General features: G+C 31.2%; 1 protein-coding gene across 3 annotated transcripts; it reads right to left on the minus strand.

The window, feature by feature from the left end:
* Positions 1–3790: 3790 nt before the first annotated feature.
* LOC134696542 (uncharacterized) lies at positions 3791–14780 on the minus strand. 3 transcript variants are annotated; one of them, XM_063558390.1, is made up of 7 exons: positions 14671–14780; positions 13460–13610; positions 7627–7820; positions 6920–6978; positions 6538–6648; positions 6128–6176; positions 3791–4689 (listed from the first exon to the last, which is right to left on the minus strand). In XM_063558390.1, the coding sequence occupies exons 2-7, from the start codon at positions 13586–13588 to the stop codon at positions 4140–4142; spliced, it is 1092 nt and encodes a 363-aa protein (XP_063414460.1). In that variant the 5' UTR covers positions 13589–13610; positions 14671–14780; the 3' UTR covers positions 3791–4139. The 3 variants fall into 3 exon arrangements, with proteins under 3 accessions (XP_063414460.1, XP_063414461.1, XP_063414458.1); XM_063558391.1 differs by lacking the exon at positions 14671–14780 and adding an exon at positions 14408–14436; XM_063558388.1 differs by lacking the exon at positions 14671–14780 and adding an exon at positions 14189–14327.
* Between the last annotated feature and the right edge of the window lie 4174 nt (positions 14781–18954).

An 18954-nucleotide genomic window follows, 5' to 3' on the forward strand; every position in this document is an offset into this window, starting at 1 on the left:
TGTTATGTAATAATTGAGTCTTCTTTTATTCTTTTTTTCCAAAATCGATAAAAATTGTTTGACGCGATAATATAAAAAAAACTGACCCAAAAACGATTAATGATCTGTCCCCATCAACCAATACTCGTATAGTCATGATTCCCCTATGGTTAAAGCCTGGATTTGTAAAATAACTACATCTTAACAGAAGTTCAGGGAAAATTTGAGAAATTAGTTTCAAAAAAAGGGAGCGAAAGATACCATAGGTACAGTCAAACTCATTATTGATCGAAAATAAACTGACAATGCGAGAAGGTTTGGATCCATTAAAACGTTTAATCCCGCTGCAAATGTTTGCACCTGTCATAAGTCCGGAATCTGATGTACAGTAGTTGTCTTTTGTTTATGTTATATATACGTGTTTCTCGTTTCTCGTTTTTTTTTTTATAGATGAGACCGTTGGTTTTCCCGTTTGAATGGTTTTACACTAGTAATTTTGGGGCCCTTTATAGCTTGTTGTTCGGTGTAAGCCAAGGCTCCGTGTTGAAGGCCGTACAGAACTATAATGGTTTGTCTTTTTTTTAAATTGTTATTTGGATGGAGAGTTGTCTCATTGGCACTCACACGACATCTTCCTATATCTATGGATAAAAAGTTAAAAGAAAAACAGAGAAATAATAGTACGAAAAGTAAAATCACAAAAATACTGAACTTAGCGGAAAGTCAATAACCAAATGGCAAAATCAAATAACAAAACACTTAAAAAACGAATGGACAAGAACTGTCATATTCCTGACTTGGTACAGGCATTTTCAAATGTAGAAAATTTTGGGGCCCTTTATAGCTTGTTGTTCGGTGTGAGCCAAGGCTCCGTGTTGAAGGCCGTACATTGACCTATAATGGTTTGTCTTTTTTTTAAATTGTTATTTGGATGGAGAGTTGTCTCATTGGCACTCACACGACATCTTCATATATCTATGGCTAAAAAGTTAAAAGAAAAACAGAGAAATAATAGTACGAAAAGTAAAATCACAAAAATACTGAACTTAGTGGAAAATCTAATCGGAAAGTCAATAATCAGATGGCAAAATCAAATAACAAAACACTTAAAAAACGAATGGACAAGAACTGTCATATTCCTGACTTGGTACAGGCATTTTCAAATGTAGAAAATGGTGGATTAAACCTGGTTTTATAGCGCTAACCCTCTCACTTTGATGACAGTCTCATCAAATTCTGTTATATTTACAATGATGTGTGAACAATTTAACAGAACACAAAAACATCTATCTACAAACACATTCATTGATTCGCGTGTCTGACGTCAGAAAGTTTTATAAATACGGCACATATATTTGTCGTTCAATGTATACACATTTGTTTTTTAATTTCATATAGAAAAGACACAACATAGAAAACTAAAGACTAAGCAACACGAACTGTTCCCACCAAAAAACTGGGGTTAATCGCAGGTGCTCCGGAAGGGTATGCAGATCCTGCTTCACATGTGACACCCGTCTTGTTGCTCATGTTATTACAAACCCGGTAAATAGTATAATTCGGTAGGTCACATTCGTGGTGAAAAGGGAAGTAATTAGTGGATAGTAGTTACGACATAAGAAACATATCCGATATGGCGATATCATCTGTGAAACGGTTATTCCATAACGGTCAACCAACTCGTGATGGCGTCCGTAAAATTTACGAAGGTATGATTTCAACTTCACCTCTTGGTTTAATATTTTCCCTGTGAGCAGCAACCCCTTAAAGCTTTATAAAAAGTTACGCACACGTCCCTGTTTTGACAATATAATGTATCTCCATAAAAAATATCTATGCTACCATAACTGCCTCTTACTATTTGGTTTAGGAATCTTTCGTCTATATAGTTTGTGAAATATATGTTTGTAATGTCAGCATGTCGAATTGTAACCATTACAAAATAAAACAAAATTAACCTTTATATATGACGCATTAACGGTTTCCTGTTCTTCTTCCATTTGTGTTTCTATCGAGTTAGTCAATTATTGCAATTGCAAGTTCAAAAGTTTAATTTTGGGGTCTTATCTTGTATTTTGTATTTGAAATAATCTTGACCTGTAGATGTTGTGGTGTTTTGTTAAATACTTTTTTCATTGACATACAGCAAGTATGTCATTAGGTATTAAAAAGTAACATCACAAAAATACTGAATTCCTTGGGGAAATTAAAAACGGAAAGTCCCTAATCAAATGGCAAATTCAAAAGCTCAAACAATGGATTATAACTGTCATATTCCTGATTTATTATGTAGCAAATGGTAGATTAAACATTAAAATAGAGTTATCTCCCGTTCTCCAAATTTGATCGTGGCGTGTAACTGTATGTGTCCGTCGAAGATTACTTTTGTACTATGTAGTCGTCTATTGTTCATTGGTCGCACATTCTTTTCTTTTTTTGTTTTGTTATACCGTTACCAATTTCATTTTCAGTTTCGAAAATAAGTTAACAACAAGTTTTTAAAAGTTAATTATACATGCGTATTAAATTTATTTAAAAGTGTCCATTTTCATGATAATGGTGAAGCTCCTTGATTTTGATTGAATGGTTTGTCAATAATTGGATTTACTTATGAACCTATTTTTTGAAAGTCTTTTTTCACCATCTTGTTTTACATGTTTTGTTTTTTTCATTGCAACAATTCACGAAAAAGTAACTGCATGCTGATATAAATATATTACCAAGTTAATTGTTGATTATGTGTGAGCTAGCTTTTCAAGAACAATTTGATTTGGATATACGTTAACAGAGAGATTTTATACATCGTCAAAGGATTTTGTAAGAGGAACGAAAATATATGATGTTAATAATACCCGTAGCCAAAGGGGGGGTCGTACAAATCCCCCTTGAACACAAATAAGCACTGTTAAAGTCAACGGAAATTATGGCAGTGTTTACTCACATTAAGCAATAATTTTACGAACTCGAATATCTTTTCAGGGTTTAAGGCCAAAACGGGTGCGGGAGTTGCATTGCAGACCCATTTGTGGCCTTCGGCTGTTGTCTGCTCTATGGTCGGGTCTGTTGTCTCTTTGACACATATTCCATTTCCATTCTCTATTTTATTCATATGTTTTGATATTGTTATGTTTTACTAAAAATATTTTTTGAAATACTAAGGATTTATTATTCGAAGAAAATATTACCTTAGCTGTATAAGCAAAACCTTTCTGAATTGTATGTCCTCAGTACTCTTAATTTGGTACTTTATTTGTTTTTTTTCACCTTTTCTTATTCGAGCTGATGAATCTTAAGTAGATGAAGCGCGCATCTGGGATACCTATTTTATTCCTGGTATCTTTTGGGGAGTATATTACTGAGTTCTTTTCTTCACAAACATTTTTGAAATGTGCAGTAATTGCATCAGAAATACATTCTGTCTCTACGCATTTTGTGCACAACCAACGTGTACCACACAAGACTCACTAGTGACGTTCAAAAACAAAAGTTAATAAAGCAAAATAAATACAAATTTTAAATGCATCGAGGACTTCATAATTCTCAAAGGTTGCTCTAAAATAAGCTAAGGTAATCTGGGTACCACATCTTATGTATTTAGAACACTTTAAATGTATGTAAACAGTTAATTTAGATATCTGACTATACCAATGCTATTTAACGTCATCACAGAGGTGATAGGCTGGACAAGTGGCGATACTCCCGGATCAAATAGTGAAGTCATATTGTGTAGTGGCTGAGCAGTAGACCGCATATCTTTACAAATCGTGAGAAAATTGAAATAGAATAAAGATAGAATAAAATACCATTTTGAATACATCATCATATTTAATAATAAAACAAAAAAGAAATGCAGACGTATTTTTATACATCACGCCTTTTTTATCACTATGCAGTGTCATTAATACATATATTTTTATTCGAAATATGAACACATGTTATACACAAATCAGGTCAATATATTACTACTTCTACTATTACTACTACTCATACTATTACTACTTCTACTATTACTACTACTCATACTATTACTACTTCTACTATTACTACTACTCATACTATTACTACTTCTACTATTACTACTACTCATACTATTACTACTTCTGTTTGATACTACTGTTACATATAAATTATTAGATTCAAACAACATTATCAACACGATTTTAGTGATTTGAACAATCGTAGCACTTGTAGAAGTAAGATGGACTACACTCTTTATCGTGGTAAAACATAGACCCGTTTGATAAAATGCTACAATTAGATCTTTTAAGCATACAAGTTTCTGGGTATACTGATTTGTCATTTCTTTCATTCAAGAAAGTGTCTAACACCAACGGTGAACCTCCAGTGCTCAATGAACTTTTACTAACATCATCTATGGACGAATCCAATATGGCCGCACAGCATAATAATGGACTGTGTATTTTACCACAATTGTTTGTTAATTTGTTTGAATTTATTTCCTTTATTGATGAATATGGATGATTTGATGATACTTCTGAGTTACATTGAAATTCGCTATTTTGATCGTTGTTTGATGCAACGACCTTTGGTGTTGTTTCACTCCCTGGTGACATCTGTTGTGAAATTGTGTTACTGGAGGAAGGAATATTGATAATTGTGCTCTGTTTTTTAGGTACGTCATATGCGCGGTCTTCGTCCGTGTTTGATGGTGCTGTACTTGATCTGTTATCAACAACAACCAGTGGTACCCTGTCAAAAACAAATTTGTAACATTAGAAAATTATTGAATAAAGACAATAGTAGTAGTCTGCTGTTCAAAAGTCATAAATCAATTTTACTTAAATAAACAGAAACCAAAACTGAGTATAACACATTACCTATTAGAGGAAAATAACAGAACATCAGAAACATGCTACAAAAACAAACGCCCACATACATAAAAATGGAATAATTGATAACAACTGTCCTATTCCTAACTTGGTACAAGACATTTAAAAAAAATCAATGGAGGAGTTGAACCTGGTTTAAGAAAAATGTTTCGGAAAAAAGTACTCGAGGTGGGCAAAATTTAAAGTATTACTCAGCAACAACCTTTTTTGCAGTCTTAATTTTCTATCATTTAAATGTTTAACACTATTTGCGTTTGGAATTGTGTTGAACTATTGGCTTAGTTCTTTCTCTAGTTTAAAAGTTATAGCAATGGACTCAATGAATTGAACGTTAAAGGTTTTTTTTTGTTGTTGTTTATTATGTATTTATTTGTTCGCATTCCTGTATTATTAATCTCCGATATGTATCAATTCACTTCAGCTAGAACGTAACCAGACTGATATAGTTGGCATATAAATATATTACAAAATTCAGAATATGAAATACAAAAAAAAACAAAAACAAAAACAAAAACAGCATCATACGAAATTGAAAACCGAATCTTAGATCCGATATATAAAAAAAGGTGTTTGAGCTTTGTCTTAGTCAAGTCAAGTGTTAAAATAAATGAGGACTACTAATTTATCTTTTAGATAAAGTAATAAGGCATGATACATAGAACACCCACTAAAGATGTCTGACACACATATAGATATAGAAAGATGTGGTTTGAGTGCCAATAAGACACCTTTCCATCCATTTAACAATTTAAAAGTAAACCACTATAGGTTAATTTACGGTATTTGTAATATAGAAGATAGAACACATTTCATATAGAAGTAATGTTAGTATTTTTTTTTGCAATTAAAAGAGATATAAAATAAGCTCAACATCAAAAACAAAACAGACAACACTATTCCATTTGAAAATAAACCAAACGAAAATCTATATTACATGAATTAAAAATGCTTTAGAAACACGAACTAAAACTGGGAATGGAACCATGTGCTCCAAAGTCGATCGTAGTTGATGTTGCTAACCTTACATAGGTTATTTAGAGCTTCACGTGTGGTATTGACACCAGCAGTGTTTTAATGCCAGCGTTCTTACTTCTATTTCTTTTTAAAAGGTTTGTTTCTGATTGTTGTGTCAATTCCGTATTATCCAAATTCTTTTCTAGACATATACAAAAGAAGAGGTGAACTTTCTGTTCATTAAATTCGAACTTCATAAATCGATAGAGGAAAACAAGTCCGGGTTACACACTAAAACTGAGGGAAACATATCAAATATACGACACAACAGAAACACAACTTACCTTTGCATGGAATCATTACACTCTATGTTATTGTTCATGGTACAATTTCCTGCAAAAATTATAATCATAATTTAAGTCATAATCATATAATCATTAAACTAATTCTTTTCATAATATTGAAAATGATGTTTGTTTGAAAAATTATGTATCATCGATTCCGACTCTTAATGGTTAGTTTTATTTCACAGCTTATTTGAGTTTTCCTTTTAGTGATGACCAGACTATACAGAGGTTTAAATTTATATTCAACAAAGTATACATGAAATTGGTACGATTGATTTTTCCATTTGATATACATATTTTATTATTTTCTTTTCTTTAAATAATATTATACCAACATTGTAATTTGTTTTTTCGTGTCACTTGTTTATCTTATCTTATGTTTTATTATATAAATGTCGGACACTTACTGTCTTTTGAATTGTACCTTCTTCGTTGGTAAATAAAGCATAACAAAATTGATGCTATGACCAAACATGAACCAACCGTAGTTACAACTAGGGTTATCAAAATATGGAATTCTGAAGAAAAAAATGGTATATGAAGTAAAAATCTATATATCTGAAAATAATGAATCTCAAACCACATCTTCCTATATCTATGCAACATAATTATTTATCGCTTCAAATAAATCTTTTCTCCATTTATTAAGCAAACATGCTATTTTTTGGACTTAAAAGAGTTAAATCAATTATCAACAAATGTAATTTATTATATATTTATTGTGTTCATGATATATGAATCAACGTTAACGATTCCTTTCACAGTTATCTACACAATTTTCTACAATACCTTTTATTTTAAGGGACGTTGGATTTGCTTGTAGACTGCCTGTTACTGGATGTTCAGTCCTGAAAATAATAAGATACTCATTTATAGATCGGCCATGTTTATATTATTACCAAAGTACAACCGACGTTTTTGGATTTGATTTACAATGCTAATGCAAGAAGCAAAATGAACAAGAGACATTATTTGACATCTGCAATTCAAGAAGAGTAAAAATCTTTACTATTTCAAAGTTATGTGAGTTGCAATTTTGACATTGCTGACAAAAAAGTTTCTTGAGACATCGTGATGACATCATTTAACATGTCGAAATTGGTATGTGTTACCTACTAAACAATACAAATCATTGAAATAAGCCAAGTATACAAAAAAACAAAATCCAGTTACTCTCTAAAACAGCATTATAACTGGTAAAAGTTTTCCGTAATGCGTGGTCATAATCATATCTGAAAATGATGTTTTTGCTTACAAATATCTTGCTTAAAGCACAGCTAATGAGTATCGGATAGACGCGTCACCGGCATACATATAAAAAAAAGCGTCGCATCTTTGGTGAGTTTTTGTATGCATTCTAAATCAAATTGCTCATTTAGACACTATTTTTTTTTAAGGTTAATGACATTAAAACCGTTTTATTAATCTTTTATTGTTGCGCCTATTTCCATTCAATATCCTGTAAGTATCATACTACTACTTTTATTTGGTCTTACCTGATGAAAGAACCACATTTTACATCCGATATTGATGTGCATTGTTCGATTTCGTATCGACTCTGTTGGGAACAGTTATTACATGGTTTGCAGTCAAAATCCCGCCGGTCATTATAGTATCCATTAGTACAAAGAATACATGGTGTACATGTGAGTGCTCCGTGTACTTGGTCCCATTTTATTTTTTCATTAACCTGAAGTAAACAAATAAAGCTAAATAATAAAATTACAAAAATACTGAACTCCTAGAAAAAATCAAAACGGAAAGTCCCTAATCAAATGGCAAAATCAAATGATAAAGCACATCAAACGAATGGACAACATTTGTCATATTCCTGACTTAGTGCAGGCATTTTCAAGTGTAGAAAATGGTTGATTGAACCTGGTTTCAAAGCGCTCAACCTCTCACTTGTATGACAGTCGCATAAAATTCCATTATATAAACAACGATGCGTGAATAAAACAGACATACTGTTGTTTGTTCTATGGTCGGGTTGTTGTCTCTTTGATACATTCCCCATTTCCATTCTCAATTTTATAATAGATAAAATAGTCAATATATGGTTACAGCAGTCATCATTATGTTACATTCTCAAAACAAACAAACAATTACAAAAGAGCACAAAAAAACATCTATCAGATTCATTGCTTCGCGTGTTTGACGTCAGAAAATGTTAACGTCACATAGGAAGAAATGATCAATTTATATTTTAAGATTTAAATGTTCAGTTGAGAAAGAATAAAAGCTGACATAGAAAAATACTTTTCATTCTATGACGGATTTCTTCTCCCTATGTCAAATTCATCTCAAGACTAAGACTGTTGTTTTTTTTAAAACACATTTTATCCATTGTGAACAGTGAAAGGTCTGCGACTCCTTGTCATCTTTTGGTATTTGTCATTCATTCTACGATAAGTAGTTTTTCATTTATATTCCTTTAGTCAAAATGTCTTTATCTAAACCCTTGAAGCATATAAATCATTGATAAAGAAATGAAAAAAGCACCGCAAAACTCGAAAAAGGTGAAAAATAGACATATGTTGTATGAAGGTGAACAGGAAAACGTTTCCTCAAGTCTTCTATTCGGAACAATAAAATGAAGGCTATGTCAATAAGGAAAAAGGAACTGCATCAACACCTTGTAATATATTCTGACATCAAAGGAACAATCACAATGATCGGTATTACTATGTATGACGTAAATAAACGACAAACCCCAAACACTAGTTTAGAAGACTATACCAGCAACTTCAAATTTACTGAATAACCCAGGTTCTCAGTACTTCTCTACTATCCACATTCATTGTGTTTCTCATGCTAAAATCTGGTAATGACACATAACCGGTGTCCAAGCAGCATTAAAATAGGATTGTTAACGTTTTTAACCATTTGAAGACAAACAAAAATACAAACCATAGGTGCATGTTAAATGTCTTGATTAAACTACGGAATGTACAAATACAAAATGATAAGTTTCCTAGGACAAAGGATAAATAATAAACAAAAACAAATATAGTTTAACGCTGTTCGCAATTCATAAATCGATTGAAAAAACAAAACAAATCCGGGATACAAACTAAAACTAAGGGAAAAATCAAATAAAAGAGGAGAACTACGACACAAAAGAAAACGTTTAGGCTACAGCGGTGTACAAGTGTTCAAACTCCATAATTTCACTAAGAGCGAACAAATATGTGAAAGAGATTCTTAACATGTCGAAAACAAACTGACAGTAACTTGGAATAAAACAAAGGCGACCAAACCACAACGTAAATACTAAAGACTGAGCAACATGAACCCCAACCAATATAACGGGGTGACCTCATCTGATCCTAGGCTTGAAGGGATACGTACAAAGAAGAAACAACACAAGGTAAAATCTTAGTCATTAACAAATAACATAAACAAAAACTATGGCAAACTGTATCATTTCATTTATATAATTGAGCACTAGTGTATTATTTGTTCAAAATGTACACCATTCAGTCGATTATTATCTTGTTGTAAACAAGCAAAACGCGCTGACCCAAATGAAAAAAAAGTTTTTTTCTATGAATTTGCATAGACACAATGCTTTCTCAAATTTAAGTGCAACTGTCTTTAGATTTTCAAAAAAATACCAGGAAACATTTCACGACGATGCGATAATGTTACATAATTTCTCAAATTATTCATTCAATACGTTCTGAGAATGGAAATCGGTTTTATAAACTTTAATTTTCATATACACAGGTCAAAGTCATTTATCAGTTAACCAACTATAATTCTTCTTTTCTAAAGAAACATTTGGTGTTTATGTTCTTTTGCAAATTTATTGAATTGCTAAATTCTATAAAGTCATAATATCTCACAAATTTGTTTGTTATGATCTACTGCTGGTCATAAACACATTTGTTTGTTTTTTTAGTGATTAAGATTTTATCACAATGCTGAATTGCTGTATCCCTATTTTTGACATTTTTTACCTAATATGTCTTTTTGTTTTGTTCACACATCGTTGTCAATATAATTGTATAAAAATGCCTATACCAAGTTAAGAATATGGCAGTTGTTATCTATTAGTTTGGTGTGTTTTATCTTTTGATTTTGTCATTTGATAAGGAAATTTCCGTTTTGAATTTTTCTCGGAGTTTTTTCGATTTTACCTTTTCATTTTACGTCGATTTTGATACACAGCTACTTTTGCATAAGTACTATTTGTGTACTATAATCTTTAGTACCGAAAATTTACTTTTAATATTCAGTACTATTTTGTTACTTTAAAATTATTGTAATATTTAGGTAACTGTATTTTATAGTACTTAATTTGTACTTGAAATTTAGGTACTACAGAGTTTTGGTTTCTACCGTTACATTTTCAGCATTTTGGTGTTAAATTATGATTTTCAAACATGGAATATTGTATTATTTCTGTACCAAAATATTTAGTACAAATCAAGTATTGTAAAATACAAGTACCTAAATATGACAATAATTTTAAAGTTAAGAAATAGTACTGGTTATTAAAAGTAAATTTCCAGTACTACATATTTTTAGTACATAAATAGTACCTATGCAAAAGTAGCTGTGCAAGTCAATAAAAGGTCGAAGTTATACACGAAATGATATAATGTTTCGGTGTAAATGATGTATTAGATGATTTGATTTTATTTCGAATCCAGTGATTTTGACTAGAACATATTAATCAGTAGACATAAATGAATCGGTACACTTTTACATCAGTTACAGAATTATATTGTAAATTAAGCTTTACAATAACTACAATAGCTATAGAAAAATGCGTTAAAGACACTTTTAACAAAACTGATTTTAAAAAAAATAACCGTTTTTGCAGTTTATTGTCAAATAAGAAAAGTTGAATCTTTCGTCAAATTTGAATGAAAAGCATATTCAACGTAAATGTAATGAAATCTTGTCAGTATATTATATCCCTCAAAATGATATGTATGCAATCAAACAATCTGTATGACATGAACCAAACATCAAACAATAATATGAAACTAATTAAGTAATACTTCCTTAAAATTAAGTGTTATAGATGCATATGCAGTATATCTAGTTTTTATTGCACTTTAACATATCCCAAGAAATATCTATCCTAGAAATCAAAGAAGGACATATTTATTGGAAAGGCAGTTAACAAGAAATCTTCTACAAGATGGTTCAATTACCAAACAGAAATCAAATTATCAAGTTTCCATTCAGAATACTTTCTTTAATAAAGTATAGAAAAACTTAAATACATCGCGTAAATATTCACAAATATGTAAATAATCAAGAGTAAAGAGTAAACATTGGATTCACGCATATAAATCGTCCCAGTCAGCACCCATCAGAAGTGTTTATCGTCATATTCTGGGAAATTAATAGTTGTAAATTATTCTATATCTTACTACCTGTTTCGGGAACTAGTATTCAGTTGCTTTTAGATTATACAAAATGATCCCAACGCATACATTAAATACATCAAATCCGTCGTGTATAATTGGTCCGCCGTGGACGAGCGGCTTCACCGTGTAGAACGCCACATGCGGGGTGTCGGCTATGTTTGACACGGTGTGGCAATTTCGAAGCAAAGAAAAACTATCAAAGTAAATTTCTTTATTTATAATTCTTAGTACCATATAATGTACTGCACGGAAGGAACTGAAAAACAATATATGTCCTGCAAGCACAATCAGTCGGTTCCAGTGCTCTGTTTTCTCAAACACCTCTCCCTATTTTTTTTCCGTATTGCAGGTTTTGAGGTTTCATATGCAAATTTCTGAATAAAAAACTACTTTAGACGACTTCCCTCTGCAACATTTATATAGAATTGAATTCCTTTTATGGAATTTAACCGAATACCAGCTTCATACTTAAAATTGATTTGTTATAAAACTAGTTTTTCATCAAAATATAAAGTGTCGCTCGGGGTGTCAGATTTTACATCTCAAGGGGTAGAGGCTTTCAATAAAAAAAACGAATAGATTCACATATGAATCATGTAAATCGGTCTTTATCTGACAATTTTTTAATGCAAGCACATCTACTATGTTATGATAACAAATATAAAATTGAAAGTACTTCATTTTGCCTGTTTCTAAAGTCATATAAGACATGTGCTTTTGATTTTATAAATTATAAACACGGAAAACTAGGGAGAGGTGTTTGAGAAAACAGAGCACTGATTTTGCTTGCAGGAAATAGATTGTGTTTCAGTTCCTTCCGTGTAGTACTTTATATGGTACTTAGTATTCTAAATAAAGAAATTTTGATACTTGAACTTACTTTGATAGTTTTTCTTCGCTTCGAAAATGCCACCCCGTGTCAAACATAGCCGACATCCCGCATGTGACGTTCTACACGGTGGGCTTTTGTAGTCCAGTGAATACCTGTCAACACTGATGTTTTGTGTTTGAATCGTGCACATCTTAATTGTCTCGGATTGTTGATGTTTTAAAACAACTCATGCATAATAAACCAATAAAATCTGACCGCCATAAAACAGCCCAAAACTGCTGAAAATGGCGACAAACTTCAATGAATCTACCAATCAACAAATCAAAATAGCAAATTGATATTTTCCCAAGGTTTTCGTCATAATGAATATCGTGAATTGTTAGAGTCCTACAATCAAGCGACTTTGGCTATTTCACAAAGCAAATTAACCAAAAGATACTATATTCTTCGGACAACTGAGCTGAATTAAGCAATATCAATGGATTACGAAGGAATGATATTTAAGCAGCCTACTTTTCACTCTTTGGTATAGTGAAATATTGTTTGGATTGTGATCTATCATATACTAGTATTATACCAGGGTTAAATGCTTAATGTGTTTATGTTACTTAAGGAAGTCCCCTGGTCGATAAAAGGGTCAGTTACGGTAACATATAAAATCTACCGTCACCCTACCCGTATATACCTTATACATGTGTATTTTACGACGAAGACACCCGTATGCAGTGTTCTATTGTCAACATATCTTGAAATTGATTATTTTTTGTATTGACGTTGATAATAGATCTTTTGTTATATCAGACAAATATATGAACAACTCGGGAAATTGAAAATTTGACAAACAACATAATAAACAGTCTGTTTGATGATGATTGGATGTCTTTTATACCTACCCAAATATTTGTTTTCATCCTTATATACTAAAGATCTAACTGTTTGATATTGTATAAGCGTTTACTTTTTCTTAAATCAAATACAAATGTTTTCAACCACACTTTCCATCTATGAGTATAAATGTCCCTCTAATCTCTTTCGTCCTTCTTGTTTTAAGTTATTACTTTTCAGAAGAAGATGTGGCTCCAGTTGGCAAGACTATTTAAAATAACTTACTTTTATAGTGTCCTTTCCTAGTCCACGTAGACAGCTGTCACATTTTGCACACATTCCTAGCTGGGGGTTGTAATACACATTATCGTCTGGTGAACATATTTCGGCAAATGCCAAACCAACACAGAACATGGCAATACATATATGACGGTTACTGTGAAAAAAAATATCAATTTAGCGAATTGTGTAATTAATAGATAACCGTAAAATGTAAAGTTTAAGACAATAAACTTCTGTAACAATGCAATCGTATGACGGGTAATAAGTGTATAGCAGGACATACAATGTCGAAGTACTATGTAATTACTCGAATAACTTTCAATAAGCAATTTATTACTGACTAAAACATTTCAAAGCCAAATCAATTATTATTTAAAGCACCACAATAAAAGCAAACGAAAATAAATAGAATAGACAATCGTCCTGGATTAATCATCACTATATAATAGTATTCGCAAGACCAGATTAAGTAAAACTATCACTAGATAGTTAAAAATACAACCATAAATAAAGTCTTAAGAAATATCAGATAACAAGTTAATTTTAGACTTCTAAATAAAGTAACAGAAGTATATGTATTCAATTTAGAAGGACAATATCATTTTAACATAATCAAAGTCTTTGAATTAATATTCATTAAAAAAGCTGATTATTTGAAAACAAATATACGATGATAATTGTATATAGAATCTTACAAATAAACCCCAATTGTTTATTTTTTCACTCACTCACCTGATCATTTTGAAAACTGATGGATCACCCAACCTTCTTGTGAATGAGTAAATGTAAGTTTGAGAAAATTTGTGAAAGAAGATTTGATATATTAAGCAGAATTTCCGCATTGATAATAACAAATGAAAACAGTCACGTGTATGTATAAAATTAAAGCCAATACACAACGTCACGTTTGTTTATACTTCCTAATTCAATAAATAGTTAAGAGAGACTTACGTCGAAATTTAAAAACCACCAATCTATACCTGTATCTTATTTAGGTTATATATTAAAGATAAAAATAGCCCGAAAAACACCTATAAGAAACCCCCTTGTGCAGTGCTTTCTGATTCGTAGTAATCCCTGTTACTACGAAGCATTTATCTTATCTTGTTTGACCTACTTAATGAACTAAATAAAAACAACGCTGTCACGAAGAGTAAACATTATATAACAGTTGTACCTCTTTTACAACAAGATATTAAAAAAGATCGACTTACTATGTAACATAGTAGGGTAATCCCCACTTCACCTGTGTGCAATTACATCAATGATCATTTAATTTTACCAAACAAAATGGTGCACACCGATTTTTCAAAAGTCGTTAAAATTTATGCTTGTTTTTTCATTGATTAATTTCACGGATCTCCTTTAATTATGTGTTCATAATTAGTGTTATGTGGGGGAAACACCGGCGTATAATTCTAGAATTACTTTTGTTAATCTTAACTATGTTTTTTTGTATAGTCTCAACTCCGCATGTCCGGCTACTTCAATTAAATCACTACGAAAGTTTAGAACTACACAATCACTAGTCGGGGATGTTATATTATAACCCTAGATCAAAGTCCAATAAAATTGCAAGTTTAACTATCCAGACATTATAAATATGTCACATCATCCGTTTTACCATGTTTATATCTCGTAAATTTATTTTGTATAATACTGTACGAAACAAATAAATAAACAGAAACTGGAATGTTTTCCAGTCGTCGTTTCGCTTTTGGTCAACGATGCTGTTTTCATTTAAACTTTATCAGCATTTTGTCATCAATTTGAAAGTTACCCAACATTGCCATATCTTGACTTTCTGGCATTGGAAGTACAATACTAGATATCATGATATGGCTACACATGTAGGTGCCGCATGTATCGCAGGTTCTATCTACTTTGTGGAACACCAGATCATGAGATCATTCCGAGTATATATGAGGTTGGGGTTGCTCTGACAGTCTTTAGTTTATCTGTGTTGATTTTGTTTACTATTATTTGTCTGCTGGGTTTTTTATGTATTAACCATGGCGGTGTCAGTTTATTTTCGACTTATGAGTTTGAATCTCAGTCCGGTTTATTTCGCCTGTCATTTACACTTTATTGTTGGTACAAAATAAAGTTATCAATCAAATTCATCGATTTTTGTTTATTTTACATTTACAAATGATAGTTTATAACGTATTACATATTAAAGAAAAACAGTAGTTTATCTCTTTTGAAATCTCATTGATCCATTTAGAAAGATTCTTATCATGATAACAAACAAACAAAATCGGATACATATATGATTATTGAGAAGACTAATAAGTTTAAAATTGAGAATGGGAATGGGGAATGTGTCAAAGAGACAACAACCCGACCAAATAAAAAAACAACAGCAGAAGGTCACCAACAGGTCTTTAATGTAGCGAGAAATTCCCGCACTTCATGTATAGAAACATGAGTCTAGACATCAGCTGTTTCTAGGCATGTTTATTTTAAGGTCGACTAAAATCAAAGTTAGATTTCACAATAGTAACGTGTCTATATTAGTCTCCTGTGAATCGCCATTCTATTTCACTTAAGTAGTGTTGCATACAGCAACATTGCTGATTGTGAAATGCATGTGTTGATTAAGAATTTACCCTTTTAGTGCACATTATACATTCAAACAAGACTAAGCTCTAGCTCTAGCTGTTGAATGTATGTTCTAGAAGTACGGTTACATATCATTATAATGTGGTATGTGTCAATTTAATATGTTGTATATAATAAATGGCTTATGTGAGCAAAACTACAATTTTTATTTAGGTTTCCTCTCCACAGGTATCGCCAACCCAGTAGACAGTATCTCAGCGTTGACATGAATTATCATTGACATGGTCATAATTATAAATTAACTGTGTACAAAAAGTATTAATTTTGTTGATGAATAAAAGTGTGTCCTATCATAGGAATATATATTGTAAGATGTAGTTTACCTGGTTTGTGATAATATGAGCAACACGGCGAATGCCACATGTGAAGCAGGATCTGCTTACCCTTCTAGAGCACCTGGGATCAACGTGAACCTTAGTTTTTGGTGGGGTTCGTTTTGCGTAGTCTTTAGTTTTCTATGTTGTGTCATGTGTACTATTATTTGTAATAAATTTACCAATTTTAACCATTTTGGTTTTTTAAGCGTCACAGTTTAGTCTTTTGAAGGTGACATGCGCGTCTAGCGTTCACAATTTTAATACTGGAATCTATGAAGAGTTTGATTTCTAAGCTCTTATAATTTTTCGGTTATCAATATTATATCATTAACAGTGAGTAACCAAATCCGTATTTCCTTCTTGCAAAGCTCTAACTTTATGTCCGAATTTTACTTTTCAGTCTTATCAGCTCTTTAGCGTTTGTATTTAGTTTTGGTTTTTCACCGAAAAGACGTTTGGTGTAGAAATGCGTAAATAAAGAGTTAAGAGACTTTACCAAGACGAGTTGATCCAAAATATCTGATTATATTATTTATTAAGATTACATGTAGATGAAAAAGAAGGCCTGAGTCACGTTTAAGTCAAGAAACATAAAAAATCTAGAAATTATATTACAATACAGTTTAAGCAACAACAATTACATAGCATTTTTATTAAAGTAAATTTTGCTTTGTTTAGTTGTTCCTTTGTTTTCCTCTTGTGGTTGATGCGTTTCCTTCTGTTGCCTTCATTTTTTAATTATAATAGATATGGGTTTTTATCTTTATATCTTTAATCTATTTTATGTTTCAATAGTAACACTAAAAGTTATGATATTATACTTTAAGTAGGATTATGATATAGCATAACTGAAAAGCTACTAAGGTCATAAAGTGTATTATCGGCATTAAAAATAACTTTAAATTTATCTTTGTAAGTCAGTTCCTAAGTATGCAGATCTTTTGTAAGATTATTTATGATGGCGAGAATTCAGTTAAAAGGAGGAAATAAACAAATCATGTTTTTTTCTACTCTTACATATAAAGAATTTGGGTACACATGTACTTGATTATTTTTATTTATGGAAATAATTACACATCTATTTTTTTCAATGTAAATGTATCACATTGCTTCCTCTTCTCGCTATTTTTAATTGACAACCATATATATATATATATATCTTCAATATCTCGAAATGTCTTCAACTTGTTACGTCTTTAAATATCTTAATAAGATATATATCAAAATTAGGACAAGAAAAATTATATATGGCATATCATCCATCTTCAATATTTAAGATCAATAGTTAATATGAATTAAAGCAGGTATTGTGATTATTTTTATATTCATACCAAGAATTTTCAAGGTTTACATGTTCATGTTCATATTATACACGTGCATATCATTTATTATCATATTTCATTTCCGATGTTCAATCTTACAAAATAAATTATCGATTTCGAATTTTAGCGTTTTATTTTGACAATTTCCATTTCATAATCGATGATCAGTTCGACAAAATCTTTAAAGTACACAATGTAAACATGACAAAGCCGGTGATGAGGTCTCCTTAAAATGAAGTACTTGTTAAGTGTTGCAGTCCGATAAGACTTTTATACTAGAGGAGAACCAATAATATTCTATGTTTATTTTTAAAATAAAATATAAGGAAGTTAAAAAGATATGTAAATATGAGGATTCCGATATGTTGTTCATCAAGAGTTTAAAAGTGTATTGATTGAAGTTTTTTAGAGTTGATTTAGGATGCAACAGAAGGTTTTAGAACTCAGCACCCTTCTTTGGAAATTTAGCTCCGCTTGGTTGTTTTTTAAGCGATATTCGAATTGCGTAATATTTAGCTTTGTGGACTATCATTTGTCTACTTTTCTATATATAGTTTCTTTTTGTCAATGCTTTTGCTTTTGTTTCTTTCATAATTATTAACTAGTAATGGATTGAAGCAACGCTTACCGTTGCAAGTGGTACTTCAAACAGATACTGTTGAAGAAAACCAAAAATGACTTAAAAGAACATTCTTAAAAGAACTGTCAGAATCAGTTCATTGAAAGATAGTATATGTCAACGAGAGAAAAGGAAACACACCAACTTATCCATTCAAAAGATATTTAGGCGACATATTAAAGGTTAATGTGTCTACAGTAGACAAAAATATTCAATTTGTCAAACTCTGAATAACCAACATTTAATAAAAGTTATGAATAATATTACCATACGGTCTACGAGAGGAGCAAAAGATACCAGAGGAACAGTCAAACTCAAAGATCAAATATACACTGACAACGCCATGGCTAAAACCTCTGTCATTAACAACGAATTTCTGAAGAACATATGGACATGGGAAAAGTGACTAGTTTTTGATAGAAATATGTACAATTGTTTGGGCGAAACTTGTTTTAATTGGAACTTCATTTTGGTGTTTAGAATCATATCGTTTCACTGTTAAGGATTGATGTTCTGTTTGTAATTCGTAATATTCTTACTATCAAGGTTTTTTATTGCCAATATTGAATCTAGAAAATATAAGTACGAGATCTAGACAAATGACTAGAAGCGGTT

Source organism: Mytilus trossulus, chromosome 14 (assembly GCF_036588685.1).
Source record: "Mytilus trossulus isolate FHL-02 chromosome 14, PNRI_Mtr1.1.1.hap1, whole genome shotgun sequence".
Lineage (NCBI taxonomy): Eukaryota > Metazoa > Mollusca > Bivalvia > Mytilida > Mytilidae > Mytilus > Mytilus trossulus.

Excerpts from the sequence above, each read along its gene's own strand:
- LOC134696542 (XM_063558388.1), bottom strand. The coding sequence starts at position 14,298 with ATGCGGAAATTCTGCTTAATATATCAAATCTTCTTTCACAAATTTTCT. Across the intron at positions 6,649-6,919 it reads AACGTCCCTTAAAATAAAAG|AATTCCATATTTTGATAACC; the intron begins GTATTGTAGAAA and ends TTTTTTCTTCAG. Across the intron at positions 4,690-6,127 it reads TGTAATGATTCCATGCAAAG|GGTACCACTGGTTGTTGTTG; the intron begins GTAAGTTGTGTT and ends TGTTTTTGACAG.